Source organism: Labeo rohita, chromosome 18, assembly GCF_022985175.1.
Source record: "Labeo rohita strain BAU-BD-2019 chromosome 18, IGBB_LRoh.1.0, whole genome shotgun sequence".
In the NCBI taxonomy this organism is placed as follows: Eukaryota; Metazoa; Chordata; class Actinopteri; order Cypriniformes; family Cyprinidae; genus Labeo; species Labeo rohita.
This window is the reverse complement of record NC_066886.1, coordinates 13,137,177-13,151,057: the sequence shown is the minus strand read 5'-3', so window position 1 is coordinate 13,151,057 and position 13,881 is coordinate 13,137,177. Positions and strand designations below refer to the sequence as shown.

General features: G+C 36.4%; 1 protein-coding gene across 1 annotated transcript in view; it reads left to right on the top strand.

The window, feature by feature from the left end:
- cttnbp2 (cortactin binding protein 2) overlaps nt 1-13,881 on the top strand; it is a 57,120-nt gene that overhangs the window by 1,624 nt on the left and 41,615 nt on the right. Inside the window, exon 2 of the mRNA XM_051134723.1 lies at nt 4,307-4,414. Within this exon, the coding sequence (XP_050990680.1) occupies nt 4,307-4,414 (108 nt within the window). The remainder of the gene's footprint in view (nt 1-4,306; nt 4,415-13,881) is intronic.

Below are 13,881 nucleotides of genomic sequence, written 5' to 3'. Positions count from 1 at the left end.
ACTGTATATATGTATTACTTCATGTATTATACTTTATATATTTTATATATGTATTTTACTAATAATGTATGTAAATGCACATATATATATATATATATATATATATATTATAATAGTATAATAATTTTAGTAAAATTTAATTTACTGTACATGCAAATATATATGTACTGTGTGTGTGTGTGTGTGTATATAAAATGGAATATATATATATATATATTTATATATATATATTCCATTTTCTAATATAAAGAATACATTGTGCTCAGAATGCAACAATAATTACATTTTGTTTGAATTTCACACATTCCGATGACAACTCTTCAACATATATGGATGAACCCCACTTACCACCCTTAAAAAAATCAATATTACCCCCAGGAGAGATGTTATAGAGCCCTCCAGTATAGTTTCCTCAGAGGTTCTCCTTGCTCTCAAACATATTGATCTGCATGCAGTGTCTTACGGTAAAGGGCGGTCTTTAGTTTCAGTAGTAAGATTTGTGTCTCATCTTACCATCCATCTTATTAAATTAATTTGCATGACAGACATAACATCACTTTTGAATGCAATAGCCAGCTATATAGCACATACTTACAGATGAATGTTTCATGGATGCACAGACTGGCACAAAAATGTAGCGAAAAGAGAGATGTAATGAAGCGGAGGCGGGTTGGGGGGTGGGGGTTGGGGGGTGTTCACAGGAGATGTTTCTAAATTGGTCTGAATTTTAGTGACTCAGCTGGCATAGTTCAGCGTACTGTGTCACCCAACCGATCTGAGCTGCTTTAACTGCTCGAGGCCCCATTACATTTAAAGTTGGGTTGAACAGGTGCGTGGTCTTCGGTGCTGCCCATTGGCCACTGGTGTGAAGTCATAAATCTCTGTCTTGTGCATCTACCCAGACACCTTTCTCGAGGGCTACGTACCCTCACAGAGGTCCATGAATAGTTTATGTGGAGGGGGGAGAGTTTTGTTTATCAAGTATACTCAAGTGGTCTGAACCCATCCATACCCAGTCTGCCTTGAGAAAAGAATTGCCTCAATGGCTCTACATTGTATTCAAGAAAGCATTGTACAAGACCTGGTCAACAGCATCTCCCACTGACCAGTATTGGCTTTTTTTTTCAACCTCAGCACTCTCAGTATTGCTTTATCTGTGGATTCCCACCATTGCCTGGGGTTGTAAAGCACATTATGTGAGAATAATTTCTTTAAGGACAAATCATAGTTATATTGTAACATCTGTAGTTTAAGGTGCAAGGGTTGTTTACCAGTTTCTGAAGAATATGTCTATGCAGTGTTGCAGTTAGGATCACACCTAAAAAACAGGACACAATTTGATCAAACATTCACTACTCTCTCATTTCTCATTACACAGAGATCAGTCAAATGTGCCAGTTAGAGACTCACTCATTAGAGTTCTTAAATACTGTATATGGAATGGAACATTAGAAATTGGTCTTTGACAAGGTGGACCTCCTAATGAAGCACATAATTTGTGGAAAGGTCACTAGAGCTACTGGTCTTCGTTACATGCCTTAACGATGTGAAAAATCTAAGACATTTTGATTGGGCTAATGTAACTTCTATAGCAGGTGAATATGTATTTGATCTAACTGTGTCTTATTTTTTGACTTTCTGTTCAATTGCATAGTCCTCCAGGTATTAAGAACAAGTGATATTTTTTGGGTTTTGTCGAAACCTCACAGAATTTATTTATTTATTTATTTATTTTTTTACTTTGTGATGTTATCTCATCTTCTGGCTATTTCATCATTATTATGACATACAGTTGAGGTGATATGTTTTCATACACCTTGCAGAATCTGTAAAATGTTAATTATTTTACCAAAATAAGAAGGATTGTACAAAATGCATGTTATTTTTTATTTAGTACTGACCCAAATAAGATATTTCACATAAAAGATGTTTACATTGCATTACATTGCATTAATATTACTACACTGCATTAAGAGCCAGGGGGTGTAAACTTTTGAACAGAATGATTTTCTTATTTTGCCTAAATATATATATATATATATATATATATATATATATTTTTTTTTTTTTTTTTTTTTTTTCATTTACTACTGCCTTTCAGAAGCTACAGAAGATACTTATGTGTTTCCTAGAAAAAAAAAAAGTAAAATTTACCCTGACCTTCAAATTCAAAAAGTTTTCGCCCTCTGGCTCTTAGTGTATTGTGTTTCCTTCTGAAGCATCAGTGAGCATTTGAACCTCTGTAATAGTTGCATATGAGTCTCTCAGTTGTCCTCACTGTAAAAAATATGGATCTCGAAATCATACAGTTATTGGAAAGAGTTGGAAAGGGTTCAAATACACAAAAATGCAGAAAAACCAAAGAGTTTGTGGTACCTGAAGGATTTTTCTGAAGAACAGCGGCCAGTTTAACTGTTCAGAACAAACAAGGGATAAGCATCACTAAACAAAAAAACAGCACAGCTGTGGATCATTCAGGTAACAACACAGTATTAAGAATCAAGTGTGGGCAAACTTTTAAACATGGTCATTTTTATAAATTCAACTATTATTTTCTCTTATGGGCTATATGTAAATGTCTTTTATGTGAAATATCTTATTCAGGTAAGTACTAAATAAAAAATAAAATGCATTTGGCATGAACCCTCTTATTTTGGTAAAATAATTAACATTTTGCAGATTCTGTCAGGTGTATGTAAACTTTTGACCTCAACTGTGTTCCTAATTTAATTACACTGTAGTCTAAGTGCATCAATGCTGTTTAGTTATTCTTTGTCTTATGGGGGAAGAAAAACCATCCATAGAACTAAAATCAAACATTATAGCATATTATAACAAATCTGCAGGGTTATTATAATTTAAATGATGGTTCATTAAATCTGTATAATTCATGAGTTGTTTTATTAATAGGTCTTTGGACTTTTTTTTTTATTTTTAAGGCAGAAAGTAGACCTTGTTAAATGCAGTATTTGTTTCAAAGATGAAGATTCATAATTTATCTTTCTGTAAAGATTTACTGGTGGAGATGCACTAATGTGTCATAAACTGATATTTATTTGCCAATTATTGATCACATTACAATCACCAGTATATCAGACGTGAGTATGAAAAAACATCTCATGAACAAGATGTGCCTGAATAGTGAATCCATATTTGAAAAGGCACGGGAAAGGGACAAAAGGCGTTGAACCAGGATTTCCAGGGCAAGAATCTTGACAACATTCATGTTTGTTTCTATCATTTCTGGTCAGGTAGGTGAAATATTAGGCTAATATCTTAATTAATACCGCTTGTACATATCTTTACCACCTATTACCTTTAGTTTGTCAAAATATTGTGCCCTTTCCTGCTTACCTGATTAAGCAGCTTCCACACATTTTTCTGTGGTTTAAAGGGGTCATCAAATGCACGCATATGATTTGTGATCCAGCTTCACCTACAGCAGAAGTGAGTATAAGGGTTTTTTTTAATGAGTCTCTGCAATCACCTTTCCTAACAAGTTTTGCAGCTAAACGCAGCTAAATGCGGCTAAAGTAAACAGGCTCGTCACTACACAGTGAGAAGAGAGGGGTGGGGCGAGCAGAGCTCATTTGCATTTAAAGGAACAATCCCTCAGAATGGGATGATTTTTGCAGAGCTCATTTTGACATGGTAAAAAGGGTGTTGTTTTACACTAAGTATATTATAGACTTTTCATTAAGACCCTAAAGAATCATATCAACTTGGAAAATGGGCATCCGATGACCCCTTTAAACAGCATAAATTACCAAAACAGCGCATTCACTAGTACATTAACCATGCAATCCATGCTGTTGTTTACATCCGAGTATTGCCAATATCACCACGCATCCAGGTAATTGAACAAATCGTGACGTAGTTTCAAACCCTCTATAGCTAAACAGAGATCGTCATTTTCTTTTCCAAACACGGTATTCGGATTCAAGCACATCCCTAAGCAAGACTGACAAAGAGCAAAACTATTATTTGTGTGAAAACATCTAAATAATTCCACAGGAGCAAAATATATATTTAAAAAAATATATTATGTATTTATTTTTTGTTGTTGAAATCGCTGTCGGTCAAAATTGTTCAGATCATTTCATCCCTAATTACTACCCAGGGGAGCTCAGACTAGACTTTTGGTTTCAAAAGTAGTTGGTTAGTGTTTCACTGTAAACTTAATACTGTGGGCAGTGAGATCGGTGCCCACTCAACACCTTCTCTGCCAAGGACCTAGTAGACCGTCTGAGATATGCAGTGTCATTTTCCTGAAACAAGGCTTGTGTTCTCGCTCTGTGTGTTTCAGAAATGCGAGCTGAACATCGACAACCTGAGCAAACCAGAGCTCCTGACCCTTCTGAGCATCATGGAGGGAGAACTTGAAGCCAGAGACCTGGTCATTGAAGCCCTTAGGGTGAGTATGGAATCTCTGCACTTGTACGTTCTATATTTGTGCACGTTAACTGTATAAAATAACAACAAGACTGACACGGTGGGTGCAACATGTGCTCACGTTGACCTGAGAGCAGCTGGGGATTCAGGGTCTGTGCCATATTGTTATCCAAATCCTTGTCTCACTATTAACTTTCCTATAAGTTAAAAAGCTAAAAGCCTATAAATAATAATTTCATTCCAATAACTGGAGTGAAAAATCAATAAACCATATATTTATCACTTAGGCTTGCATATATAGTTCATTTCCTATCTTTAGATGGTTTTATGAGATTTAATGGATTTGATGTTTTTTTAGTTTGTTTCTGCTCAACTGGGTATGTATAATTTGGACTGTAGCCAACAGATCAATAAAGTTTTTTCTAAAGTTTGGTTTCCTTTAGTGCTGAATATTTGGTGCACATGAAAATAGAAAATGTTTAGGCCCTGGCAGAATAGCTGAATCAAGGGTATTGTAAGGTCGTGGTATAGCGTTTGTCCCTATTTGTCTTTGCATTGAGGTCAGACGTTCACACTGGGGTAAGAGGCCAAACACATTTTAAGATTAAAAAGAATATACTTCCAAAATCGAGGTCAGGAGTGTCGTTATATTTTCAGGTGTTCTAGTTCAGGTTGTCTCTGTGAGTTTCTAGGCCAGTGTATTGGCAAAACGATGGGTACATTTTCTGTCTCTCCATCTCAATCTCCTTCCTGTCTCTTTTTTGCATAGTTTATGCAGGTCTGTGATGTTCGCTTGTGTCATTCACCCTCTTCCGCTTTACTCTGGGGTGGTTTCCGTGCATTTTGGAGGGTGCTCTTTTTGTTATTCTTTTTGTTATTTGTTCCCTTGGCTGCAAGTATTTCCCAGCTGGTTTTCCCCCCGCGGATATACTATCTCTTTCTCTCCCTCCCTCATCCCTCATTCTCTTTCCACAGCAACCAGCTCGAGCACAATGGTCTTGCTTGTTTCCTTAGGGAGAAAGTGATAGGGCCAAACACGTCCATGCTGCTGACTTTCAAACATGCCAATTTAAAAAAGCCAAATAGTGACATTTAGTTTATTTTCTTGGCCGTACTGTAAATATTACTTTTGATACATGAGAGATGAAAGCAGCAGTCGTATGCATTATTAAGAAGCTGTGCGATTAATTAGCAAGCTGAAAAAGCTTTGTGCGATGTATAGGATGTATCGTTTTTCGTCCGAAACAATGGCGGGACATAAGCAGATTAACTGTGGAGTCACATGCTTACAAACTCAGGCTTGCATTAAGAGCCGGCCCATTATGTCCAGTCACTTTAGCTCAGTTTTTGGGCTTTGCAAGACAAATGGATGGTCTTTAGCGCAGACAGATCATTTTGAATCCATGAACAGTCCCATATGGACATCTGGATACAAAATATAGATGCTCGCAAGCCATTACATCTCAAGCGTGCTTATTTCCATTCATAAAGCCAGATGTGTCAAGTAGAGTAATGGCCGGTCTGTGTACAATGGCAAGACTACAGAGTAACTTTTCTGTCACAGTGTTGTTTATTAGTTAATCTTCTCCATATAGGATTGTCATTATGTTATTCTTCTTTTCCCTGATGAAAAAAAACAGGCTACGACTAGCAAATGTCCATGCTTGTTAAAATGAGTTAGCGCTAGATATGTCATTGACATATTGTTCACTTCTCAGTAGTTGGGCTGGGTAAAAAATATAGATTTCTTGATTTTAATCGATTCACATTTTTACGAAACGATATCGATTCTTAAATCCCAAGAATCGATTAGTCTAGCTTGTTTTTACTTAGTAAACGGAACATTATAGTGCACCTCCCATTGAATAAATCGCAATAAGCTTTGTGCTTTGTTACTTTTGATATGAAACAAAGTCTCAGATTTCAAATTCTGTCAATTCTATTACAATATTCAAACAATATTTGCCATTTTGGCACCGTTTAATGTGTAGCAACAGTTCGCTGTAGCGCCTCAGTTCAAGTGGAGCAGCAGCTCATCCGCTTTAATACCAGTTATAGCACAAAATAAACATGAATGAATGTCCATAGGTCTGTTAAAAAAAGAGTACAACTTACCGAAATCTGTGTTCTGTTTCATGTAGTCGCTCAATCAGTGTTTCAACAGCGTAAAGTCGATATAGCGTCTTGTAAAGAATGCCAGATAATGTCACATTCACCTCCTAAAAAAACATATTTGCTCCATAAACCCATCAGCTAGAAAAACAAACTCTACATATGAGCATAAGAATATATCTGTCAATTATTTATGACAGACACCAAATATTTATATTTCCAAAAACGAATTGGAGTATAAACCTAGCCCTAGTAGTTTGGTAAAGCTGGTAGTGCTTAATCAACCCGTCATTATTTGAGCCTACAACCTTTTGGATACTAGTCAGTATGTTTAACACTTTGCATTATTTGTTGGATGGTTAATAGGTTCTTTAATGTAGCAAGAAACAGTACGTCACTGCTCTGAAACCTCTTGAGATTCCTTGTTAAAAGGTTTGGTCATATTTACCATTGTTGTGCTTTTCTTTTGCGGTGAAATCCAGTAATTTTAACACCATTGACTGTAGAAAATAAACAGTTTTGCCAAACTTTAACCAATGTGACCTCATCTTAATCTCTTTTTGAAATGAAACCTTAAGGGATTACATTCTCTGCAAAGGATACATGTGATGCTGCAATTTAGCCGAAAGAAGTCCAATGGGACAGTCTTCACTGTAGGAGCACACCATTAAATGGCCTATGTAGGCAGCTCTCTAGGTTTTGGAACAGAGCCTGTGTTCAAAACCTGAAAGTTCACAGCTTCTCTCCTTATTTTAAGCTTACTTTCATTGTGAGACCAGGGTATGTTTCACCAAAACATGCAAAAACCTGACTTAGAATAATAGACAAACTGGACTGGAGTTAATGTGATTGGCTGCTTTCTGCCTGTGCCGCTATGATTAGATGGAGGCGTTTCGCTTCTGAACACACTCTCTGGCACTGCCACGTGAGCTAGTGTCAGGTCTTCGTCGCTAAATGAAACTGGATACAGGTTCAGAGATAGCAGTTCACTGCTGCTTTCTCTTCTTGCATATGAGTGATCGTTTGTGACAGTGAGCATGTTTAGCCTCTGATGTGAATGCATACTTACTGGAGCTGCTGCCCCAGTTCATGCTCACATGGCTATTACGGGGAGCGTCATACATTTTGCTACATTCTTTTTGTGTGGTGGATGGTAAGAGTTGTTTCCCTGTGTGACTGGTAAAAATAGCGCACAAACACACTGTTCTTTGTGTATAGGGGCCAAAATTAGCACTCGCCAATCCCCAGATCAACACTGCCCAGTAACTTTGCAGGAAATTGCAACATACATGGCTGAAAATAAATTGTATTTTGTATATAAATATTTAAAATCTTATTGCTATGGGCTAGCAATAATGGACTTCCAGTTCATTATCCACTAGAGGGAAATAACGAGAAGAATAACAACGGGCAGTAAACGTAAAACTGTTTGCACTACAAACCAGTAGTGTTCATAATTAAGATAATGCACTAAAATAATATGGTAAGATACCAATTTCCAATATCAAGCAGCAAAACGGCTGTTTTGTACAGCTAAAAATAGTATATAGTTGACTGTTGACAAATATTATGCAGGGTAACAACTCCACAAATGCAGTTATGCCCTAAAATTCAAGGTATTGGTAAAAAAATCCCCCTGTATGTATTTTGTCTCATATATATATCTATCTCATCTCGTATCACACCATATCACACAGGCAGCAAGAGCAATATGACACCAGTGCTGATTTTGGCTTGAGCTTAATGTGATTTTATACAACAGTTCAGTAATAAGAAGTTAATATTGCGTTATATTTTAAACATTATATTATGTGTATATATTTGCTCAATTTTGCAGAGAACACATTACCTTTGAAGCCATAGCAGAATTGTTGCGCGTCTCTGACCAACACAGCGATGTTCAGTTTCTGAATTAATCCGTGTTTTGAACGAATCGTGTGAATGACTCATTAAGACATTTACCGCCACTTGCTGGCAGATTGTAGTTTCTTATTTATAGTATCATTTCATTAAAAAATAAAATGATAATAATAATAATAACATTAAAATTCACCCAAAAAAATTAAATTCTGTCATCATTTATTTACCCTCATGTCATTTCAAACCTTTCTTTTGTGGAACGTAAAAGAAGGTATGTTCCATAGTTCATAGCCATGTAATAAATTTTATGCTGAAATGCTCAAACAAAATATTTCTGTCTATAGCTACGATTTGTAATGTCTACTTGCTACTTTCTCATTTAACACAAAAATAGCTTTAAATAATCTTTTGTGGATATTTTCACAGTCAAATTTATTTTTTCGATTAGATTGACACATCATGTAATTAATTATATTAATTGACTTACAGCCCTACTTATATTATATTATATTATATTATATTATATTATATTATATTATATTATATTATATGTGACCCTGGACCACAAAACTAATCATAAGGTTAATTTTTTTTAAAATGGAGATTTTATACATCATCTAAAAAGCTGAATAAATAAGTTTTCCATTGGGATATGGTTTGTTAGGATAGGAAAACTCACAATACTGAGAAAATTGTCTTGTCCAAATGAAGTTTTTAGAAATGCATATTACTAATCAAAAATGACGTTTTGATGTATTTACGGTAGGACATTTACAAAATATCTTCATGGAACATGATCTTTACTTAATATCCTCATGATTTTTGACAAAAAAGAAAATTTGATCATTTTGACCCATACAATGTATTATTGGCTATTGCTAAAAATGCACCCGTGCTACTTATGACTGTCTTTGTGGTCCAGGGTTACATATTATATTACCATTAGTCATTTCGATCATTGTCTATTGCTCTTCAGGAAGGCTAAATATTCAAATGACTATTTATTAATATTGTATTTTGTATAAATAAAATAAATAAAATAATACTGTATTTTATTTTGATTAAAATGTACATTTTCTTAGTACTTTCATATTTTAATACACCAAGGAATTTATAGGTTTCGGTAGTTTTCTGGAAAAAAAAATATCTAGACATTATCTCTAGCTCTATATATAGGTATCTGAATGTAGCATGCAATTTAAAGAGAACAGCTTGGAGCTGTTTGTGTTGTGTCAGGGTATTTGACTCTCTCTCTCTCTCTCTCTCCCTCCCCCCTTCCACCACATTTTACATTCTATCTGTCAAATGCAAGAAGCAGAACTATAATTCCACATGCACGTGTCTGTAAGAGCAGCTTAGCTGATCCTCATGCTGCCATTCGGTGTGGCTGAGGACAGTCAGACGAGTGTTTGTGTGTGGGTGGCTGGATGGATGGACAGAAGCGCATGTTATGAGAACACTGTCCAAACAGTTGAAAATCAATTCAATTTATAGACGCCCATCCAAGGTATTTTCCAGCACCCTCCCCATTTATTTAGAAATGCGCTCTCAATCATCTGTAAACACGAAAGATAAAGAATCATTGCAAAATACTGGAAATCTTAAAGAAGCAGAATAAATCAAGCACGGCTAGCATCTGAGTCAGCCATTTTGTTTGCTTTTACCCTAATGGCTTTCGTTTTGGCTGAACATTTAAACAAGATTCACTAGAAAAGAGCGCTGAAGTAGTATCTTTCAGGCTTTTTAGTGCAGAAGGGGGTGAACACCGTTTCACGAAGTCAACTGAGTCATCAAATATAGTAGGTGGGAATCCATACAGAGGTCTTTGTGTTCAACAGGCAGAAATGAAGAAAATTCATTTGAGGTTTCGGAAAATGTCAGAATTGATTTTAAATTTGGTTTCGCTTAGGCTAAAGGAGGACAGCACATATTGGCTGTGTTGTTTTGAGCATGGTGTTGTTAAAAGTGATGGCGCGGTGGCAGGGAGCATCCCGTTTGGGTGATTAGTTGTTTGAGTGAGTGCTCAGGTCACGGGCACCATGTTAACTCGCTGTTATTTCTGGCTGCGGGCCAGCTGAAGACCAGCCCTGTTGATGTGACAGCCGTCGCTTCACCGGGCTCTGTTTGAAAGAGATTAGGGTTATGATGTGGAAATGTTGTCTTAACCCTCACAGCCTAACAGCACACAGATGCCCAAAATAAAAGTTTTTTATCTATTACTAAGTTATTACATTGAAGTCCAGATGGACTGAAATTGTCACGATGCACAATAATGCATAAATTGAATCGTATATTGACACAAAAGTTTATATTAAGTTGTTTATAAGATGGTAAAGAAATGGTATCACTCAAAAGGGAAAATTAATACATATTTTGTTTGTGATGGCAGATAAATGTGACATAAAAAAAAGCTGTGAAATATGAGAATACCGTCTGTTGAATATGTCGTGTTGTTTGGTACCAAATAATTATGTCCTGCTATGTGTAATTTTCACCACCCAGAAGTTATTTTGTGTATTTTTAATATTTGACAGCTGACAGCGTGCCGCATCCTGAACAGAATGTACTCTCAGCCTGTACCATCTCTTGTAGTCTTGTTTTTGATAACAGAAAATTAAACCGTTTAAAATTACACAACCGTTAAAACATTGGGGTACATTTTTTAAATAAATTAATACTTTTATTCAGGAAGAATGCATTGAATTAATCAAATGTCACTGTTAAATGGATAGTTCACCCAATAATGAAAATTCTGTCATTAATTACTCATGTCGTTCCAAACCTGTAAGACCTTCGTTCATCTTCAGAACACAAATCAACATATTCTTGATGAAATCCAGGAGCCTGCATAGACAGCAACGCAACTACTATGTTTAAAGATAGTAAGGAGACCAATAAAATAGTCCATGTGATATCAGTGGTTCAACCTTAATTTTATGAAGCTATGAGAATACTTTTTGTGTGCAAAGAAAACAAAAATAACAACTTTATTAAAACATTTCTTCTCTTTTGTGTCAGTCTTCGATGCACGTTCATGAAAGTACCACAACACATTTGTCAAAGACTGACACGGAAGAGAAGAATTGATAAATAAAGTTGTTATTTTTGTTTTCTTTGCACGCAAAAGGTATTTTCGTAGCTTCATAACATCAAGACCCCAATAAATTTCAAATCAAAATCGAAGAACGGACTGATGTGGCGTTATTTCAAACAAAATCCGGCAGGAAGTTTGAAGTTTGTTTTGGGAGTTCAAAATGGCTTGCCATAACAAACTTTCTAAGGGATGAAGTCTGAAACCCAACAGAAAGTTTGTTTTGGGAATTCGTTTTGGGAGTCGAAACGGCTTGCCAAAGTAAATTTTTTAACGTACAAAGTTTGAAACCCAACAGGAAGTTTGTTTTGGGAGTTCGAAATGGCTTGCCAAAGCAAACTTTCTAAGGGATGAAGTCTGAAACCCAACAGGAAATTTGTTTTGGGAGTTCGAAACGGCTTGCCAAAGCAAACTTTCTAAGGGATGAAGTCTGAAACCCAACAGGAAGTTTGTTTTGGGAGTTCGAAACGGCTTGCCAAAGCAAACTTTCTAAGGGATGAAGTCTGAAACCCAACAGGAAGTTTGTTTTGGGAGTTCGAAATGGCTTGCCAAAGCAAACTTTCTAAGGGATGAAGTCTGAAACCCAACAGGAAGTTTGTTTTGGGAGTTCGAAACGGCTTGCCAAAGCAAACTTTCTAAGGGATGAAGTCTGAAACCCAACAGGAAATTTGTTTTGGGAGTTCGAAACGGCTTGCCAAAGCAAACTTTCCAAGGGATGAAGTCTGAAACCCAACAGGAAGTTTGTTTTGGGAGTTCGAAATGGCTTGCCAAAGCAAACTTTCCAAGGGATGAAGTCTGAAACCCAACAGGAAGTTTGTTTTGGGAGTTCGAAACGGCTTGCCAAAGCAAACTTTCCAAGGGATGAAGTCTGAAACCCAACATGAAGCTTGTTTTAGGAGTTCGTTTTGGGAGTGAAAATGGCTTGCCGAAGCAAACTTTCTAAGGTACTAAGTCTGAAACCCAACAGGAAGTTATTTTGAATTTTCTCTGCAGGTTTTGTGCCGTTTTTTGTCATTTTCAGGCGATGTATTTAAACAAACTCCTCCTAGAGATTTAAACAGATCAACAGCAAATTTAGTCAGTCTAACCTAAAGCCCTTTGTGACGTTAAAGACGTTAAGATTTTGAGTTTTTGTTGAAGGGCGTGTCCGTGATGGCCTGACAAACTTCAATGTATCGCCATGAAACAGGAAGATTTTATAATTCAGGCAGAAAATATCTGATCTGCCCCTAAATTCATATGTTTGATAAGAGCCCTGTCCTGGACACTTGCCCACGACCTTAGTCAGTTATAGTGCCACCTGCTGGCAACAGGAAGTGTCATGTTTTACGCTATAACGAACTCCTCCTGGAGATTTAATGACATGAACATTATATTTGGTCAGTCTAATCTAAAGGCCTTTGCAATGTTAAATTGCGAAGATCTTGAGTTTTCATTAAAGGGTGTGTCTGTGGCGGCCCGACAAAGTTCAGTGTTTCACCATGTAAAAGGAATTTGTTATAACCCAGCCATACACTGTCCGATCTGCCCCAAACTTCACCTACTTGATAAGAGTCCTGGTTATAGTTAAAGCGCCACCTGCTGGCAACAGGATTATGTCACATCTATTTCCCAATATTGAGTTATAGTCATAGCACCACCAGTTGGCAGCAGAAAGTCTGGCACATAAATATTCCTCTTATATTTACCATATTAAAAAAGCATATTGCCTACCATTTACAGTCTTCCTAAAGCCACTGGGTGGCGGTGAGCCCATGTGCGAAGGCCCTTTCATCGCTGCTTGCAGCTTTAATTTAAACGTTGCTTTCATTTTCGTTTTCTTCGTACCTTACATTTTACTCCTAAACAAAGAACGAAAAGGAACTTCATTTTGAGCATATCAGGGCCTTTAAGGCTGAACCACTGATGCGACATGGGCTATTTTAACAATGTCCTTACTACCTTCGTAGGCCTTGAATATGTCAGTTGCGTTGCTGTCTATGCAGGGTCAGAAAGCTCTTGGATTTTATTAAAAATAATCTTAATTTGTGTTCCGAAGATGAACGACGGTCTTACTAGTTTGGAATGACAAGAGGGTGAATAATTAATGACAGAATTTTCATTTTTGGTAAAATGTCCCTTTAAAAAGTCTTACCAGGCCCAAAATTTCAAATAGTAAAATATTGTTGTCTGCTTTAAATCAGTGTTAATTTCGTTGACGAAGACTATGACGAAAAATATTCGTCAACGAACATTTTTTACAGACGAAAACTAAATAAAAACTAAATAAAAAGTCAGATATGATGATGAAGACGATGACGAAATTTAACTGACACTTTAGTCAACGAATAAAAACGAGAGGAAAATGTTGGGGCGGGACGAATGGAGAAGAGATCCAATAAGAACTACCCTTTTGTGGGGAAATCCAATCAGAGCGAATCTTTTGA